This window comes from Raphanus sativus, chromosome 2, assembly GCF_000801105.2.
Source record: "Raphanus sativus cultivar WK10039 chromosome 2, ASM80110v3, whole genome shotgun sequence".
Classification (NCBI taxonomy): Eukaryota; Viridiplantae; Streptophyta; class Magnoliopsida; order Brassicales; family Brassicaceae; genus Raphanus; species Raphanus sativus.
In genome coordinates this window covers 18,796,845-18,818,701 of record NC_079512.1, presented here as the reverse complement: position 1 = coordinate 18,818,701, position 21,857 = coordinate 18,796,845, and the positions used below count along the sequence as shown (strand labels likewise).

Here is a 21,857-nt window from a genome sequence, read left to right as displayed (position 1 = left end):
ATTTAAACGCTTTTAATCGTTGAGACTTGGAAACTTTTTTTGTTGGGGTAAAATGTGAATGAAACTTCTTTTTGTGTACACGATTACAGAGGAACTGATTCTATATACATACCTATTCTTGACCAATCACCACATCGAGATTCTTATTTTATTTACATCAAGAATAGTGTATATGATGGGTCGAAAATAGATATACATAACAATTCTTTTTGTGTGTATGATTTGATATACATCTGAGATGCTTATTTTTTTCTCATAATACTTATCATAGTTTTTTTTTTGAAAAGGTACTTATCATAGTGTTGTTACAAACATCAACGATTATATCTCCAAATCATTTTGTCACTATTATTTGTTGAATCAATTAAATTGGTTATACATTTTACATATTTTACATTAAACTTATATAAGTAAGATAAACAAATATTTAGATAATGAGTCCGATTAGTTGAAGCTTTTAATCTAAAATATGAATTTTTTGGATACGTACATGTCATTCCGCAATTTAAATACTGTTGTTCATATGGATTTTTTCTGAGTATTTTTTCTAACGATTGCTCTTTTCGATGTGTGCAGTGATAACACTGTCACTCTGAGCTTATTTGACTCTCAGGCCTTGGCTTTCCACAGACAACTCGAGTCATGTGTGTTGATCCGAAGGTCATTGTTGCAACGAGCATCAACCCGAAATGGTTGGAGGTAGTGACACTTAACAAAAGAAATCATCTTAAAACTTTTAACCAAAAATCCATATTTTTAAAAATAATAAGTAATATTATTTTAGAAAATCATAACTAAATTTTCCAGATAGCACGTTTTATTTAGTATTCAAATACAATAACATGTACAAATTAACTAATATGTAAATTTTTTAAATAACAAAAATTTATATTAAATATTTGTTCTAACTATTTAAATTATTTTTTTAGTTTTCATCCCGCCCGAAGGGCGGGCTGACCCTAGTATTATATATAATTTACTTTTATGTATTACTTCTTCCGTTTCAATTTAATTGTTGTTGTAGTAAAAAAAAATTGTTTCAAAATAAATGTTGTTTTAAAGTTTCAGTTGAAAAATTTTTAAATGATTTTTCATTTTATTTTTGTATTGGTTGAAATGTGATTAGATGTATAAGTAATTGTGTTTTTATCTTGAAAATATACAAAATCATATGTTTTCTTAATTTGTGTGTATAAACCTAGAACGACAATTAAAATGAAACAAAGGGAGTATATGATTTTATATACTATGTAATAATAAATATATATTGAATAACTAAAATATAGTAATTTCTACGTATATAATTAAACTGGTGCAAACACATAAATAAATTTTATTAATTCAAACAAATATTTTTTCTATTTTTGATCATTTGTATTTTTATAACAAAAAATTAAAACCACTGACAATAAAAAATATGTCTTGGGTGTTTAACAGTCAGTAATTTATATTTTTAAAAACATTCAATGCAAAGTTTAAAATATAGATATTAAGTTGTCAATATTTATTCAAAAATTTTCTCAAAAAGAAACCAAAGCAAATTTCAATTTAAAATATTAATGTATTTTTATATGATATATAATTTATTTTAATAATATTAATATATATATATATACGTATATATATATATTAATATTTATTATATAAATTTTTAATCATTTGTATCTTGTTATAGCATAAATTTTACACAAAGGATCATAAAAATTTCAAAGTGAAATTTATAACAAATTTATTTATTTGTAGTCATTTTTAAAAATTAAAAATATAACATATCCAGAAAAATTTAAATTTTTATTATATAGTTTATGTGGTTGCTTAATTTATTTTAATAAGTTATAATTATATGAAATGTAGAGAAAATATCAATTTTCATCAAATCTTTATTATTCAAAATCATTAGTTGTCATATATACTTAAGTCACATTAGGCAATTCCGTAACTTTTATATAAGGAAACAATGAATAACATTAATAATTAATTTATTGTTAATTTAATAAAAACTTATTATATAATAAAATGTACCAACATATTTTTCTAAGTATTCTAAGAATGATTATGGTGATGACAAGTGGCTACAAAAATATTGTAATGCTTCTCTTTTAATATATAGGGAATAAACATATTTATCAGGATATTATTTCGAGTTTATGTAAAGTTTAAATTTAATAAAAATACTTTTGTTTTTATCTTTTTAATTAGCCACAGCCGCGGCTGAAACCAACCGACTACTTTGTAGACTCCAATAACTAGGTCTGGGCATTTCGGGTATCGATTTGGTTCGGATATTTCGGGTTTCGGATAGTTTGGATAGGGGGTTAAAAGATCCACTGAGTATTTGGTCTATTTTCGGTTCGGTTAGGTTCATATAGTTTTGGGTTTGGTTCGGTTCGGATAGCAAAACTAGGAACCAGAAAATAGCTGAAATAATTTTGGTTCTCATTTGATTCCGGTTCGGGTTCGGATAGTTCAGATAAAATATTGATTATTTAGGATAAAATATAAAATAATTATGATGATTTAGATAAAAAGTTCGAATATTTTGGATTACTTTGAATATTTTAGATAAAATTATCCGGATATTTTTGGATAATTCGGGTAGTTTGGATATTTTATAACAATGTAGTTATCTTCAAATATTTTGAATTCTTTAAAAAAAAATTTAGTTATAAATATATATTAAGTTATGTTATATGCATTTATAATTAATATATTCAGATATTCGTTCGGTTCTGGGTTCGGTTGTGGTTCAGTTTGGTTATTTCGGATATAAAAATATAGGAAACATGCAGATATTTGAGGATCTTTGATTTGGTTTTGGTTCCGGTTCGGTTCTTCGATTATGGTTTTTTTGCCAAAGCTACCAATAACGGGGGTGATTGGTTCGATTGTGGCTGTAAAAATTTAGCAGTAAAAGTTTAGATATAGGTAAGTTGGTTGTAGCTGTAAAGTTGTTACTATAGATTTTTTTCGAGAGACTTTTGCTGTAGTTAAATTTGTTGTAACTATGTTATATGTTGTAGATATTTCAAAATAAAATATGTGATGTATATATAAAATAATTATTTTTAGTCAATTAAAATAATTTATATTAATGATTATTATAAATTATCAAAGTTTACTGTTATTTAAAATGTGATATAAATAATATTTTATGTTATTTAAAATATTTCAGCAGTTTTGAAAACACCCAGAATTAAAGTAAAATATTTATAAATGTTTTTATTATGATTATCTAATTTATTTGATATCATAAATAGTTTTTTTCATTTTAAAGTTTCTACAGCCTATAAAACAAGGATGTAGATTTTTTGCCTAAAATACATAAGAAAAAAATTTGCTTTAGATTTTTTATTGTAGCTTTAAAAATAAATCTAAAGCATGATTGGTAAAAGTTAATAGTAATTTGTTGTAGGCTTTGACTAACAAAAGTAAAGCTACAACATGATTGGTAAAGTTTAATGCTTAAAAATAAACTAGATTTTGACCCGCCCTTGAAAGGGCGGGGTTTTTTTGTTGTTTTTCAGTATAAAGATTAACTATTATTCATTTTAATTATATAAACCGTAACATGATCAAGTTTCAATTATGTGGGGTTATAATGGTGTGTACAGTATGGCGAAATTTAAAATGCATCATTCAACCGTTTTATGTTTGTAATAAGTTAAATAATGTTTTATCCAAAATTCTTACTTGGGCTATTATATAATTTTAAAGATTTATAATTATATAAAATATTGCTAAAAATCGCGGGTTGTTTTCACTTATTAACCGAAAATTAATTTACAAATTACTATTATTTTGTTTCAAATCATAACAATTGAGTTCTTATATTTTTATTATTTGTTTTTTTCTCTTCAAATATAAAAATAAGAAAAACAAATATTTGGTCAAGAGTGATTTGAATGAATTTATATTTTTTTAAAGAACATATAATTTAAAAGTTTTTTGAAAATAATGTTGAGTTTTAAGAAGTGTTTTCATATTCGACCTAGATCTGCTGAACTGGTAGACCCGTACCATGTATATAATCTAGTTCGGATTTAATGGAAAATCGTTAATTAAAAATCCGATAGAACCCGTAAAACCTAAAAATTCATTATTAACATGTGATCTAATAAACATAAAATATCTTATAGTATTTCGATTTTTTATTAAATTAATCATATACTTTTTAATACTACATAAACTTGTGGTCTTTAAACTTTGATGATATTTTTATTATGTCATCCAAAGAAAAAGATAATATAAAAACTTATTAATATGACAATATTAGTTTATTTTTGTTATTAATAACCTATTATAAGTTTGTATTTTTTTATTTTTCTATTTTAGATTTAAAATTAATTTTATGATACATAGATTTAAGAAAATAACATTATAATGTCATTATGTTTTTTTATTAATTTAGTTTCAGAATATATATATATCTAATATCTGAACATAAAATATTTATATTAATAGTAGCATATTTTATAAATATGTGTAAGCTCATTATTTTTTGATCCATTTAAATATATTTCTGCAGGCCCAAAACTAAAAGACTCAAATGTCATTAATGAATTTTATCATCCTTTGTAAAATTAAGGATAATTTTGGAAAACTTTAAAACATTCATTAAGGTATAATTTAGGAATTATTCTGATTTAATGGTATTGATAAAACTAAAGTAAAAAGATAAAGCTAAACCAATCACTCCCAACATCTACATTTTCAATCCCGAAGATGCCGATATTTTTTATTACTTTTTTCCGTCATAGTATTGCTTTAAGACTTTTCACGTTATTTCGTTTTAGAGAACTTTGTAGCAATTTCATTTTTATTAATGAACATTTACACTTTAGTAAAAGTAGCAATACTTTTTATTAGTGTCGAAGTAACAAAATCACTAAGATCGAAACGATCACACACATATAATATATATATGTTTTGATCAAGGTATATATGTGATCAGAATGGTCAGATCAATCTTGACATTATTAAACCTTATTACTAAGAAAGAATTAGGATGATTATCAATCTTGACTTAGTTAAAAAAAAATGATGCTCATAAACAAAACAAATGATTTGGCATTAAATAACCCAAATAGAAATCCGGCCTGTTAATGAAACTAAACCCAAATCAAACAAAATAAAATAGAAAGGCTTCTAAACTTAAGCCCATCAATCATTGACTGGGTCGACCCGATTCTACAACAATCCCCAAGCCAAGCCACGCGATAATCGGCTTTCACCATACCGGAAAGTTATCGGAGATCATAGCCACGGAGACAGAGGATGTGAAGAAGAGTGATGATGGATCGCCTGAAATCAAACCGAAACCGATTGTTCAGCTCAGAAATTTTCTCATCGCTCACAGTCAGTCCCGTGTTCAGGTGAGTCGTCTTTGCCTCATCATTGCTCTTTAGTTTGGTTCATTGATGCTGTTATAGTGTGATCTTCTCCGGCGACTGCTGCTTTTACTTTTTATGAGGTTTTGTGTATCTAAGTGATCTGATTCTTTAGGTTTGTTATGAGTGTTGATGATAGATTGGTGATAAAGTGCATTTGGTAAAAAAAAAAAAACTGAATTTTAAATGAGATTATGGCCGACTCTTTGCACTGTGATCTCCTAATGTAGCCTCCTTGACATTGCTGGTGTTAACCAAATTAGTATTCTATATAACTGCTGCGTTATTTGAGTTTATGATTTACAAACTTCGAATACTTTGTTTTGGACTCTATTATTCAGGCTCTGCACGGTCTATACTCTCTCCAATAAGTAACTTGTTCTGCTCTTTTACGTCTTTCTTCAAGTAATAAAGTCCAGTTGTGCCATAGTCCAAGATTGCATCTTTTGTCCCGTTTCATCCCTTGCCCTTGTAACTAAATGATTTTGCGTTGGTGTGACTTTTTTTTTCTAGTGAAGTCCAGAGGCTCATTGGGAAATACATGTCAGAGATGGGTGCAGAACCAATTTCACTCACTGCACTTTCTTCTCGGGTCCTGCTTTATATAAATTTCTAGGGAATGTCAGTTGGGCTTCTTACGGGTTTAACGTTGCTGGGATTATAAGAGCCCTCGTTGTGACGGGAAAGAGTCTGTTGTGCTGGTTACTCCCTATGATTACATAAACGGTGGATATTATGAGGATTTGTCTTTAGGCATTGCCACTTCTTTATTCTCCTTGCTCGCTAGAGTTACTCTGTCGCTGATTCTCACAATGGAGACTGTAGACCTGTTGCTGCATGGTTAAGTGAATACCACATACCTTTTTGAAGTCTCGGATTTGTCCAACTGTTGCGAGGTTAAAAAATCTGACAGCTTCAGACTGGCTGGAACAGTGGCTGCTGCTTTGGTTGTGAAAGTCGATGGTAGAAGTGAAAGAATCGAGGACACACTAAGTATCTATGCAGAGGCATCCAATGGGCAGATGCCAAATCTCGACCTCATCAATGTTGTCAACTACTTAGCGGTGCATAGGCAAGGGTTTTATGTTGAGGTGGAGAAGGTTGCATCATTGCTCTCCTCTACTTGGCTAAAGATTGTTGGGGAAAAGTGGCTCATACGTTGAATACCGACTAGAGTTTCGGTATCCCAGTCGCAGACTATCTTGAAGACAGTGCTACCCCCAGCAAGTTCACTCTACTCGCAGGTAAAAGTGTATAGTTGTATCTGTCTTTAGTTAGATTCGTTTAGTTGACAGAGAATGTTTGTATTCTTTCTCATCAGGCCCGTGGTATCCCAACTGGCCCTCATTGAGCTTTCCGCGATTATCAAAGTTGATGCAATTACTTTAAAAGTTTTGCCTTGCTTTCCTCTGGACAGTGTCAGTAAGGCAAGGCAACACGAGTTCTTTCTACGAGGCGCCCAGTGAGTTTTTGTCTTTATAGTTTCCTTCTTTTTAATTCCGTACGTGAATCTTGTAATGCGTAAGAACTACAGTGAATCGTTTATGCAGTAGAATTTCTCAGTAACTTTGATTTTTTGAATCCATTCAAATTTTCTGCTCCTGAATTCTGTATGAATGTTCGATTGTAACTCCGTGTTTGCTGTTTAAACGCAGCAGGTTACTTGAAGGAACTATAAGATCAGTGAACAACCTCCTTGAGACGTTCCATCAATCGTTTTTTCCTTTACCTATTAACTTCCCCATGCAAGTTTGTTTCTGTAGGAGTCTACATGATCGCCTTTTCTCTTCTTGTATCCCCTATTCCGATGGTCGCACCGTCTTTGTACATTGATGGCTATAATGCTTTTACCAAAGCACTCCTAACTCAGCTGAAAAACTCAAGTCATGGAAATGGTTAGACGTAGCCAAACAGGTCTTTGGCTTGCACTTGTTGGGTTTCATCGTCACACTGCTTCCTTATTTTGCTTGTCAACAAGTACCGGGTCAACATTCTCCAGCAAACCGGTCCATCATGTGGGCTACAACATTTTCTTCGCTTCTCCTTATAACCTTTGTCACAATCCCCGGTTTATCTCCAATCTCCTCTCGTCATCATGGAACCAACTGGGTTGTCTTGAACTCAGTGAACATTTCAGCTGCCTTCATCGGTCTATGCCTCATGTCCATAATCAATTTCGCCACCGCAGAGATTGGAGCATTGCTATTTTTGCCAATGTGTCTCTAATGGTTCGTCCTGTAAAACCTGATTTGAGATCCAAACGTGTTAAGAGCTTGTTGTGCAGAACGGTATTTGTAACCATTGCATTCCCGGTCATGCTTTTCGTGATCTTGAATGGATTTGATAGGAGAAGGGCTTGTGGGTTTGAGCCTTGGAGGAGAGTTTTCGAGGTGGTTAGAGTTGCTCAGGGCCTGGAAGAGTGCGACATATCTATGCTTTGGGTTCATCTTCTTTGCTGGCTCCTTTGCCTATGCATCTTCATCCTTAACTTTTTTCCTTTACTTGAGGGGAAAGCTACACACACTCTATTTGAATTTGTTTACTTCATCTGACAACCATAATGTTTTGTATTTGTTGATATGTACGAGAGTTAAACTAGAGATTTTACTAAAAAGCTTGTGGTTGCAAAGAATCTTAGTAAAATCATTAAACTAGAGATTTTACTAATATTTCAAATTTAATACGCAAGCTAGGAACAAATATCATTATTTTTGTTAAATTAAAATTTTGCCAAAATATATTTCCGCACTTTAAAAGCGCGGATCAAATAGTTTATTTAGTTTTGTATACTATTACAAAGTATATCTAGTTTAATCAAAATTTTAAAAGTTTTATAAGATTTTATGGATCTTTGCCAGATTAACCGGTATCGATTCAAGAGTTAATGGCGAGTTTTTGAATTTTATCAAACTTTTAATATATAAATAGGTTTTTATTAAATCCAAAATTTGTGAAAACATATCATCTAGTAAAAATTCTAATAGAATTCTACCTGAAGAGTTACATAATTTTTAAAACTAGAATGCTTTATTCGCACAATGTAAATGTATATGCAGTATCAGTCCCCATCATTCGGTTTTGATTAAGGTATTTTTGTTTTGGTGTTTTGATTTTAGAAAATTAGGAACCTTTTAGGTATTTAAAAATATTAGTTTGGTTTCGGTTTGGTTGTTTCAGTTTTTGGTTCAGTTTAGTAGCAAAATTGGTAACCGGCTAATATGCAAAAAAAAATTGGGTCTAATTTAGCCCGAGTTTGATTCTGGTTTATGGGTAATTATGTATTAATTGATAAAAAAAAATATAGGATAATTTAGAGTTTTAATTCAAATATCAGGTAATCCGGGTTGTTCGGATACAAATATCAACTAATTCAGATAAGTTTTTTTGATATTTCGGATAAAAAAATTGGGTAATTCGGTTTATAAAAATAATATTTTTGGTAATTATTTATTTATAAATTAAATATAATCAATATTTGTAAGTATATCATTTGTATTTATAAAATTAGGTACCCGTTTGGTTCTCGGTTTATTTTTTTTTTGTTCCAGAAATAAATGGTTTGCTTGGCTATTTATGAAATTCATTTTAATTTGGTTTTTGTTGTTTTCAGTTTTGTATAATTCGATATGCAGTTCCGGATAAATATGCCCAAGCTATATATTATCTATAAAAAATTGATTTCAAAAGAATTATTTGATATCAAAACAAATCTGCGCTTTTTAAGTGCGAATCAAAATCTAGTTGCTATTTAAATGAATAGCCACGTAGCTAATTGTGTTTTGACGATTCGGATTTCGGACTATTAAACAATATTTCTCCATGTGACAATAGGTTGAAAGGACGGCCTAATACAATATGATGAGCTAGTTCTGATCATGGTCATTCAGTGCCGGTCCAAGATTTTCCTAGCAATATGAAACGAAATGATCACAAGTTTGAAGTACGATGGTTACTCCCTTTGTATGCATCTGTTTATTAAATTTTCTATCCAGCAAGAAGTGATCATAATACAAATATAATATATGTATATACACTAATATCAGGTAACTCACGAAGATGAAGTCATCAGTGAGATGGTTGCTTCAATGAAGCCTAAGTTTAATAAATACTGGGATGAGTATTGTGAGATTCTAGCCATTGCAGCGGTTCTTGATCCGAGGTTGAAGTTTGGATTTCTAGAGTACTGCTTCACAACTCTGGATGCAACAACAAGTAAGATGAAGCTAGATCATATTAGGAAGAAGTTGAAGAAGCTGTTTGATGTTTACAAAAAGAACAAAAAGAAAACTGTGCCTGTTACTTCAGGATCAAAGCCTGCAGCAAAGACCACTTTAGGAGGATATGATGTAAGCTTTTTACTTACTTTGCTTTAGTGTATTTATGCTTTCTTAAGGTTTGATCTTTACTGTTTTTGTTTTGGTTTGCAGGGGTACTATGCTTTCATCTCACAAAATGATGGCGGTAATGGGAAGTCAGCCTTGGATAAGTATCTAGAAGAACCGGTTTTAGACATTATGGCCTTTGAGAGCTTGAATGTTCTCTCCTATTGGAGAGACAATGCTAATCGATTTAAGGAGCTGGCATCAATGGCGTGTGATGTCTTGAGTATACCTATCACCACGGTTGCTTCAGAATCATCTTTCAGCATTGGAAGCCGCGTGTTAAACAAGTACAGAAGCAGCCTTCTCCCTTCGAATGTTCGAGCCTTGATATGCGCAAGGAATTGGCTAAGAGGATTTGAATCTTTAGACAGTAAGTTCCTTGATCATTTGAATTTGGTTGTCTTTGTATTTGAAACTGATAATCAAATTTTCTTAGGTGATGAAGTGGATTCTGAACCCTTGAAGGAAGTTGGAGAAGAAGTTAATGAAGCAGGTCAAATGTGAAGCAGGTTAGACTCTAACCAAGTAGAAAATATGATGTTTTTTTCTTGCTTTTGGTATTGATGGTTAGATGTCTGATGTGTGTGCGTTCTTGGGTTCTATATTTCATCAGTTCTGTAATATGCAATGTTTATAGCTGAATAAAAGTGATTTGGATTAACAGTGTCTATAGCTGAATCAGTGAATGTCTGATGTTAGACATTGTTGTGTTGTGTCATTTCTGCTGGTCTAAGAGTAAAATGTGTTTGTGCAGGAAACAGTTTGCTAGCGTCTTGGAGGAAGATGGAGGAGAAGATACGTTATGAAATTTGAATTTATGTGATCTTTTGAAATTTGAACTTATGTTATGAGTTATGTTTTAAACTTATGAAATTATGGTAAAACTTATGAAACTATTGTAAAACTTATGCTATTTATGTGGTCTTTTGAACTTATATATTATTGTACTTGTGGATTTATGATTGAATTTTAATATTAGCAACTTGTATTTGTATTTATAGGTTTATAGATTGAAACTAAAAAAATTCATAAATGGTCATTAATGGGTTTCATGGTAACCCATATAAATATGGGTTTTGATGGACATGGTCATTAATGGACATGGTCATTAATGGACATGGTCACTCTCTGTCCACAAACTGTAAATGGACAAATGGACATGGACATGGACTTCCCATCTGACGGCTATAAATCCAATTCAGAAGACTTCAACGCCGATGGTAATTGACTCAAGAGGTTACCAAATCAGTATCCAGTCCATGTACGTTGACGGGACTCCTTTGACGATTTTTGGCGAAGTCCCAACCAGACTAAGCACGGTGGTTCCATACACCGTACTCAAGACCGATATCTACAATGCTCTTGCTCAGTCATTTACACTCAAGGCAGAGGTATAACTCCCAATAAAAGAAATCATTTTTAACATTTATATGAAAAAAAAAAAAATCTTGGAATCCTAATTCGGTTTAGAAGATGAGCACCACATAATAATGTCTATACACTATAATGAGGAGATTCTTTTAAATGAAGGCAAGGATATTTTATTTTATTCTTAAAATCTCATATTACATTTCACACACAAAAGTTATGCCTAAACATTGTTAAAAAAAAACGAAGCAGTGCTCTGCAGCCTGTGCTAAAAATGAGATTTTCACTGATTCTGTTTTTTTTTGTCCGGGGGGGGGGGGGGGGGTCGAAATTACACAGGCAATGGGGATATCTAAGGTCACATCTGTTGCGCCGTTTAAAGATTGTTTCGATGCACGAAACATCGCCGTAAAGAATACCGGACCGGACGTGCCGGAGATAGAGTTTGGGCTGCCGTGGAAGACAGGGGAGGTGAAGTGGGGATTTTATGGTGCTAATTCGGTGGTGGAAGTTAGTGAGATGGTGACGTGTTTGGCATTCTACGACGGCGGGCAGTATCCGGAGGATTCGATTGTGATTGGGACACATCAACTTCAAGATTATTTGTTGGAGTTTGACTTTAGCACGTCTACTTTCTCTTTTAGTGACTCACTCTTGCTTCATGATACAAACTGCTCCACTCGGCCTTCCTAAAATAGAATCAATCACATGCATATGCATGACATTATGATATCATCCCGTTGCTCTTAAATAATACCTTCTTTATGTGATCACATCTTTTTATAGCATTCCTCCATTTCGATGTGAATGATAATTTGAAGATTTTCCTCACTAAACAATAAACATATGATAACACCATCCACGTCAATTTGATAGATGTTTGAAAAAGTTGAGGTTTTCAAATTTCAAGACTAGCTAATTATTACTCTTTTCTAAGTTCATCCCCATAATATTTATTATTTAAATATTAAACTTAAGTAGATTTAAGAAAAATAAGGTTAGAAGAGTACTCATCACTAACATTCTCTCTCAAGATATTTTATTTGGAGTATATATAAATCTAAAGTATCATCTATTTCATTAACTAGTTTCGAAACTTGGAGTATTTTGATTTGTAAATTCAAAAATATAAACAAGTCTTCTAACTGAAAAAGAGCGTCTTCTGTCCCCAAATCAAAGTCCAATACAAAGCCTTCTAACTGTTCTGTAATCCACCCATTTTAATTAGGCTCGACCAGTCGTCTACAGTACAAAAGCACCGGACTCCACTTTTAGATTCCTCCGTAACTCCACTGAATCCCCCACCTTACCATCTCGCTCTGTCATCAGATCAACCGCCGGAAAATCTACATCAGCCGAAGACCTAATCGTAAAGCAGAGAGCGAACGGTCCACACGAGACACCCAATCAGCATTAGATTCAGCTCCTGATCCGCCATAAAGTCAGATCAATCTTACATACAAATACAATCTAGCTAATTTTCTTTTTTCAATACATTCTAATTAATTAAGTTACTTTATAGAGTAGGATTGCGATTTAAATGATTAGCCACGTAGCTAAATGTGTTTTGAGGATTCGGATTTCGGACTATAAACAATATTTCTCCATGTGACAATAGGTTGAAAGGACGGAAATACAATATGATGAGCTAGTTCTGATCATGGTCATTCAATGCCGGTCCAAGATTTTCCTAGCAATATGAAACGAAATGATCAGTAGTTTAAAGTACGATGGTTACTCCCTTTGTATGCATCTGTTTTATCAAATTCTCTGTCCAGCAAGAAGTGGTCAGAGTACAAATATAATATATATGTATATAATAATATACTAATATCAGGTAATTCAATAGTAAGACTAATTTGGAAAGAAATATAAATATGTTGTTGACGTAAAAACCACCATGCATGTGAGTGTGTACCATAAGCAGGTTGAAAACTTGCATCTCTTACATACCATTAATGCTAAATGTTCCTTAAACTAGCCTACGCAGATACACCTACTGATCTTCTCTTTCTTTTCAAATATAATTAATTGTTGTCAAGCATTAAGTCACTATTATGCATCTATCTTATTAAAACAGAATTACACATATAGAATATCCCTTAGTTTTCACTGTTATTTACAATTGTATGCCACTGAGAATTAAATTGAATTTCCTATTTTAATGCTTGTATTTTTCAGTTATATTAATGTGTTTCTTTTTCTTTCTTATTTTAATGCTTGTCTTTTTCAGTTAGATTAATATGTTTTCTTTTTCCTATTTTAATGTTTGTTTTTTAGTTAGATTAATGTATTTTTATTTTTTATTCTTCAACAATTAATGATATTTTAAAGTTGTTATTTTTGTCAACTTAAATTTGTCAAAACTATTTGAAAATATAAAAAATAGACAAAAGTAAACATATAAAGTAGATAAACAATAATCAAACACCAAAAATATTTAAAATATATTTATTCTTCATCCAAATATTGAAAATCAACCTGTTTTTAATTTTTAATTTTTAATTTAGATATTTTGGCTTACATTACTCAAATTTATATGTTTTGAGAAATTTAAAGTATATATAATTTTGAAAATTTTAAAATAATTCAAATGGATTATCGGTATTCAAACCGAACCAGCAAATATCCGAATCAAACCGAAACTAAAATTTTATAAATATTTGAATGTTGCTGAAATCTTTAAACTCGGGAATCTCAAACCCAAATAGATTTTAACCGAATCAGTGGGTATCCAAATACACATCCCTAACGTAGTCAATGTAAAACGATCAAGTATTACAAATACATCATTTAGTATAAATAAATAAAAACTAAAACAGAAAATTAATACCCGTGCGGTCGCACAGGTCAAGATCTAGTGGTTAGTTTATTACGCGGTCTCGTTTTATATCCAACGTTCAAACATTAAAATATACCATTACTATGGCCATTCTAAAGTATCATCTATTTCATTAAATTTTCAAAACTCGCAGTATTTTGATTTGTAAATTCAAAAAATATAAATAAGTTTTGCTTATGAACTTCTAAAACATCACATTAATGAGTCTAAATTAATATAAACATCAGTCTATTGAGAATAGAAATGATAGTCTCAAATGTCATGTAAAAGCAAGTAAATCAAATCCTTTGTTTATGTGAGTTGAATATATCTTTTTCTTTTTTCTTTTTTTTTGCATTGCAAAATAAGAATATACTAGGTGATATCCGCGCCTTGCGCGGAGTGAACGAACTAAGTAGAAGTTAGAATTTTTAACCTATAGATATTAGAATGGTAAATGTTTTAATCACAAATATTACATACATGTTATATAATGAAAGATTGAAGGACATTATGCATATTATAAAAAGTAAGCTTCGGATTTTTTTAAAACTTGTGTAATTAATAAGGTGTAATTAAAGTAAATTTTGTGAAAGTAAATCTATAAAAATAATTTACAACTTATGTAATTGGTTAGATTTTTGTTTAATTATTTAGAAAAACCTGTTTAATAATGTTTTACAATTAAATCTCCAAAATATTTTGTGTGATTTTTAATTAGTTATGAGAATTTAAATAAATTTATACTAACTCTTTTTATATTAAACGAAACTAAAATGCGTTATGATGATTGCGTATATCAGTTTTCTGTTTTTCAACATTTCATAAATTATGGTCAAATTTAAATTTCCTTAATATGTATCTTTTCTTTGAATAAAATTTGCATATGAAACTTAAATTTAAAAGCATTGTTGAATGGATTTTACAATTTTTCGAGATTGCTCATAATTTTTCATATACGACATTTATTTTACAATATAGAACAGTTTGTATTGTTCAGTCCCAAAATAAATGTCATGTATCCCATAAAATACAAAAATATTATTCAAAATAAATGTCACCAACTAAAGTTTTATAAAAGAACATAATTATAAATATTTTATATTTTCTAGTCCCTAAAAATGTCATTTATCATTTATGACTCGTAATCAAATTTAATATTATATAAATATGAATTGGATATATAGTCAAAACTCTATCAGTTGTGACTATATATATCAGACTGTCTTATTAATTTTGTATATGATTAAAATCGTAGAGTTTTAGATAATTATAGAAAGTATTATATGCATATGGCAGAAATTAAGGAAATTCATATTAAAAATGATATCCACCTTAAACTTAATCGGAATATATAAGTTTCCAAATTTAATGCATGTCACCATTTATGATAATTTTGCCATCAAAATTTTTTTTACAAAAATTTAGGGATTGCAAGAAATTTAATATGGAATTCTTTTTTGAATGTAGTTTACAATTTTCAAGATTGTTCATAAATTTTATGTATGATATTTTGATATTACAATATAATAATGAATAGTGTCTATCCCAAAATAAATTTTATATACGATATTTTGATATTACAATATAAATAATGTATATTTTCTATACCAAAATAAATGTCACATATCCCATAAAATAGGAATACAAAAAATATTCATCAAAATAAATGTCATGTACTAAAGTTTTATAGAATAACATAATTATGAATCGTTTATATTTTTCAGTCCCTAAAATGTCATGTATAATTAAGAATCGTAAGAAATTAAATATTATAAAAATATGAATTGTATATATATAGTAAAAACCTTATCAATTGTGACTATTGATATCATACTATCCTACTAATTTTGTATAACATTATAAAACCCTACCGAAATTGATATTATCGTCCATATCAACATACGTAACCAATTAACATGACCAAAACATTATGTTAAGATACAATTAACTCATAGTGGCAAAGAATGTAATAAATCTAGTAAGAATAATGTTTTTACATAAAGAGGCTGAGAAAGAATATGGTACTGTCACGTAGGAAATGACATTCTTGTAAATAACATATGAACATAAGGTTAATATAGTATAACCTCTTTAAATTAATACTCGATAAATTAATATACACTAAAATCACTATAAATTAATATAATTTATAGTCCCAAATTGATTTTTTTGGTTCAATTAGTATATTTAATAATCTTTATAAACTAATAAAAACTATAGTTTGGTATATTCCCAACATTATTAATTTATAGAGATTTCACTGTATCTAATAATACTCCTACCTTAGTATATAAGAGATTATTATAATTTAATAATAGAAAAATCTTATCAAAAGGAATAATAGTGATGAATAGTTAGTCTCTAAGATCTTCTCCAATCTATTTCTCTTTTTTTCTAAAAATAAATATTCTTATAAGATTTTTTATCTATTTTACAATCAACACTTTTTACTTATGAATGTTATAAATTGATCCATTTCTTACACATTTTTATTTTTTCATAAAATTTAAGTATTTTTTTAAACTAAGCATTTTATTCCAAAAAGACACAATACAAAATAAAATAAAAAGATATTATCTAACAATCAATATTACTATATTTGACAATAAATGTCTAATTATCCATTTAAAATAAGAAATAAAATATTTATCAAAGTTGTTGTAGTATTTTAAATAATTAATATTTAGGTGGTGTTACAAAAATCAAATCGCCCTAAGAATCATAAATATAAACTAATCAAGTTAATCATTTTTCCTTGACACACATTATAGAACGATGTGGAATCATTCAAAATATACATTTCTTATATAAACATGTAATTACCGAGACATATGTAACTATAAAATCAATCAACTTAAATTATGAATAGATTGCCAATTTTCAATATTTTTCCAATCAGATTAGGCAAACTTTCTTTATATAATTTTTTGTCGATAAAAAACTCCATGATTTACCAATAACTACACGTCATTAAAATACTAAAGGACGATTTGCAAAAATCAATCAATTTGCCATTAGAAAATTCATCCTTCAATTATGATATAAATTAAATTCTATAATGACCAAATATCGATTTATATTTCTTTCACAAAATATATATAGACTTACGTCAGTATGGCATTTATTAAAACTAAATAGATTTTTGCATTTGTAGATCAAGCATGTAGAATCTTCATACCTTCTGTGATTATTATTACGGAGTCTATATATGAAGATTCAACAGAGAGTACATAATAATATCGGTGATATCCACTGTGAAAATCTATATGCAACACCAACATATAAATTGTACTAACCAAGGTTCATATTATGTACGTCTAATATGCAACTCTCTGATAATATATGCTCGGCGCCTACCTTTTATGATGTACTATAAAAAATAATATAGACGTGTGATTAAGTCAAATGATAAATGTTGTCTTTATAAATATTTCATTTATAGATTTCCGAAATAGTCACACAATTAATACAATATTCTCTACAATTAATGTAAAGACACAATGGTACATAGATGAATAACATGAAAGATATACTATATGATTTAGGCAATGGCATGACATGTAATAAGTCTAGGCAAGAGAGGGTTTTTGAAAAAAATTGTGAGGTAGATTGTGGTGATGACAAGTAAGCAATGACAAACTTGTTAATCACACATGATTGAAAAGTTTGTTTATAAATGGTTTCCTCAGATAATATAAGGGATATATATATATATATTATATATATATATATATTATAAGATTATATATGATTTATTAGAATTAGTTAAATAACTCTATCTTTTGCGGAAATTTTAAATGAAATTTCTAAATTTCTCTCTATAAATATTTGATAGAGATGAGACTGAAGACTAACAAAAATATATTAAAGTGGAAAACGTTTAAGGAAATACACAAACCAATTGTCCAACGCTTTCAAGGAAAGTCTCACGCTATCTGCGAACGAAAAGGACTTGAATACTATATGCAAATCGTCATTTAATTTTAGGGAAAATTGGAAAGAAGAGACAGTTTTAACTTAAGTTTGTCCTAATAGAATTTGTAGAGAATTATTTGGATAAATAGGATTTATATTCTCTTTAATATCATTTATGCCCTTTAATTAACCAAATTAATTTTTTATTTCATAATTTATTTAAGCTTTAAAGGAAAAATAGTAAAACCAGAAAGTAAATATATGTATTGCGTGACATAAAAAGTTGGAGAGTTCAAGAACAGCCGCCAGCCTTCGTTGATTTTTTTGTTTGTGGACGTTCTTCGCCGCCACCGGAATGACTCGTCCCCTGTATTTTATTTCCTCTTCACCTTTCTCATCATCTCTTCTTTGTTTCTTAACAGATCTAAAAATTTTGGGGATTGAATTTTTAGATCTACAGATCTTGAGTTTTTTTCTTTTTAGTTTCTGTTTCAGATAGTGCTGTTTTGGGTCAGTTTGTTCGATTGCTTCGGCTTGGCTTGTGCTTCATATTTTTATCCCATATGTTTTATTTTCCTTGACAGAGATGTTAAAAATCTGAAGCATTCTTGTGGGGTTTTAGTGTTTGTCCTTTTTGTTTTTGTTTTTATCGGTTTGTATTTCATTTAGTATATTTTTTCAGTTTCATCAATCAAATTCAGAAGGCAAAAAAAAAAACAGAAAGTGAAAAAAAATGTTTTTTTCTATCTTGTGTTGAAAATAGATTATATGAGTTAGATCTATAAAGTTTCAACTAACTTAAGTACAATAATAATGAAACTAATGAAAAATCTGAGAAAAAAATTGAAACCGCCATTTTTGGAAGCAGATAATAGCAGGTCAATGTGGAGAAGACGATATGCAATTTATTATTTTGCCCTTCATTAAATAAAAAAGAAAAAATAAGACAAAAAGGTAAAGAGGAGGGTTCGAACTCAGGTTATTTGAGCAATATGACGACCACTTACCATATGAACCGGCGTAAATCATTGCTTATATATGCATCCTCTGTATTTATACTATATACATTCGTAAAAGCTTATAAAATATAAGATGAAGAAGAGTGAGATACAGAGTACAAAAGAGAGAATGATCTTTGGGCATCCATTCACGAGATTTAACATGGATTGTAACCATGTTGTTGATGGAGAAAAGAAAAGATGGGGCGATGAAGAAAAGAGAAACACAGAGAATGAAAAGAACGGAAACATGGGAGGAGGAGAAAAACGTGGGGTGTCTACAAAATATTCTCTCAGATTTTTAGAGTAGATTTAGGAAAACATCTATAATCGAAAATGGAAGTTTCCATATTTTCGGATTTGATTAGAATACGTATTCTACCTCACTCAGAACACAGTACAATACGTGGGAAGCCTATTCTTTCTTAGACGTCATATAAGGTAAAAAGTAGAAGACTATATGACACAAAAACTACGTAAGATACAACATAGAGTTGAGGCTATATATCGTTATATAGCTGCAGGTAGACTGAAGACATGTTGCTAGATTGTAACGTAACAAATTCTACCTCAGATATAAGGTATAAGAAATTTTAGTTTACGGTATATACCCAGGATATATCTATGTATAAAAATTAGTATCTGATTTCTAAAAGAAGTAGACTACCAGAATTTGTATTCTAACCTAGGTTAGAAGACAAAATAAATATGATTCCCCATTTAAAAAAATAATTTTAAACATATATATTGTCATACCTATGTTTTTAATAGTTTTCATATTTTTTTACATTTTTAAAGTTATGTTTACTATTTTTTCCATGAACGAAGGGTAAAACATGTCCAAAATTGCTAAAAGTATGAAAAATCCTAAATGGATAAACAAAAATTTAAAGTGTCTCTTTTTTCCAATTCTCTCTTAATTTTATTAAGTAGCAACCATACTTTTACGTGTTCGCATCTTTTTGTCATGTTGCTCTTGAATAATATCTTCTCTATGTGTTCACAACTTTTTATAGCATTCCTCCTTTCGATATAAGTGATACTAATTTAAAGATCTTACACACTATAAATGATTTTTTTTTATCAAACCAAACTTGCATTAAACTTAAATATATTTACTCTCCAATAATGGAGGATACAAAGAGGCTATTGACAGCCAAAACAAACAACATAAATAATAGAATGGCGATACAAATCACAAAAAGAGCCATATGAAATTGTATCACAACAACATCATAAACTTCTTCAAAGACTGCATCTAGTGTAACCCGTAGGGCCACATACACTGCACCATACGCAGAAAAGCTCATTCGATGGGAGGAAGATCCTTGTAAAACCAACGAAGCTTGTTCATCCAATTCACTCCATATAGGAAGAAATATTAGGAAAGAAAACTGATTCAAACGAGAGACAAACGGAAAATCATAACCCGCCACGTCCATATTCATCGGGATAAAAATAAGAATGAGTTTCTCTTCTACCTTGCCACCAAGAAGAGATATACACAAAAACAACACCAATATCCAGAATGGAACCCGTAAGAGAACTGCATACTGCTGACGATCGTGCCAAGGCAATATAAATGTTACTAGAGGTCAATAAGATAGAACCAAATGAGACTAAGCTCATCGGTATGTCACAACCTAAAATCATGGACCTCAATTCCAACATCACCCCATACACATAGCTGTCTAAACCATTCTACAATAGCAGAATAAGTCAAAACTAATGAGCTAAGATGAGACCTGTATATCACAGGAAAATAGAGCCCGTAGGCGAAGGAGAAAGTGTCATAGACACACCCAAATACAGACCTGTATACCACAGGAGAATAGAGCTCGTAGGCGACGCTCGAAGACAATGGGACGCCACCGTCACCACCACCACCATTATTTGTCGCCATCTTGGATAGAAGATTCAAAAATGGTATGAATGGGAGAATAACACCGACGATTTCAGACAATATATTGGCCAAAAAGACATTGCCTACTGCAGTATATAAACTCTTATAACCAAATCTTGTGGCACCAAAGAACACAAAAGGACAACATCACCACTGGCCAGATTTGGAAGTGGAGTATCCAGATTCCAAGTTTTAAAGAACGCTTGAGAGAGGGTGAATGGTGTATCAAAGTGTAGCTGAAAAACGAGGCTGAATGAAACGTCGGGAATATCTGGTGGTTCTGGCGGGGAGAGGGCTTCAAACAGCACCGAAAAAGACGAGCACGGCGGCGGATCTGGTGGTTCTGACGGAGAGAGAACTCTGAAAAGGGCTAGTAAGGACGAACACACTGGCGGAGAGAAAGGTTCGAACGGCATCGGAAAGGGAAGACACGGCGGCAGATCTGGAGGAGGGCGGAATCGCAACGGAGGAGATGGCGGTCGGAGTGACAGTGGACGAGACGCAATCACCGTCAGTGCCATGGGAGAGGAGGCCTGCTTCATAGGGTTGGAGCCTGGAGAACTGGACTGAAACTGAGGAGGAGATCCATGGAGGAGGCTGCCTAGGGAAGAGCGTCAGAGAGAAAACCTTTAGGGCGAACTCTAGGAGCTAGAAAGAAGATCTACACACACTATAAATGATAAACATATGATATTATACCATCCATTCAAACTGATAGATTTTTAAATGATCTGCCTCAGAAGGTTGGATGTTTCAGTCTTCAAAAGTAGTTATTACTATTTTCTAAGTTTGTTCCTAAATATATACCCTAAGTAAAATTTAAGAAAATAAGGTTACAAGAGTCGCTACTGATATTCTCTCTCAAAACATATATTATTTGGAGTATAGATCTAAACTATATGTCATCTATATTATTTTAAGTAGTTTTGAAACTTGAAATATTCGAATTTGTAAATTCAAAAATATAAATAAGTTTTTCTTACAAACTTCCATAACATCGCACTAATTAAATGAAACAAACAAAACGAGTCTGAAGTAATATACAAATAATTTTAATCTATTGAGAAACAGAAAAGATAT

General features: G+C 30.4%; 2 protein-coding genes and 1 pseudogene across 2 annotated transcripts; all 3 read left to right on the top strand.

Annotated features, from left to right (window-relative positions):
• Positions 1–5,157: 5,157 nt before the first annotated feature.
• On the top strand, positions 5,158–8,036 carry LOC130507390 (uncharacterized; annotated as a pseudogene).
• A 1,407-nt stretch (positions 8,037–9,443) lies between these two features.
• On the top strand, positions 9,444–10,726 carry LOC130500317 (zinc finger BED domain-containing protein DAYSLEEPER-like). The gene is made up of 4 exons (XM_056995239.1): positions 9,444–9,733; positions 9,815–10,139; positions 10,206–10,278; positions 10,524–10,726. The coding sequence occupies exons 1-3, from the start codon at positions 9,461–9,463 to the stop codon at positions 10,271–10,273; spliced, it is 666 nt and encodes a 221-aa protein (XP_056851219.1). The 5' UTR covers positions 9,444–9,460; the 3' UTR covers positions 10,274–10,278; positions 10,524–10,726.
• A 239-nt stretch (positions 10,727–10,965) lies between these two features.
• LOC130500828 (probable aspartic proteinase GIP2) lies at positions 10,966–11,918 on the top strand. Its single transcript, XM_056995777.1, has 2 exons — positions 10,966–11,160; positions 11,477–11,918. The coding sequence occupies exons 1-2, from the start codon at positions 10,987–10,989 to the stop codon at positions 11,828–11,830; spliced, it is 528 nt and encodes a 175-aa protein (XP_056851757.1). The 5' UTR covers positions 10,966–10,986; the 3' UTR covers positions 11,831–11,918.
• The last annotated feature ends 9,939 nt before the right edge of the window (positions 11,919–21,857 follow it).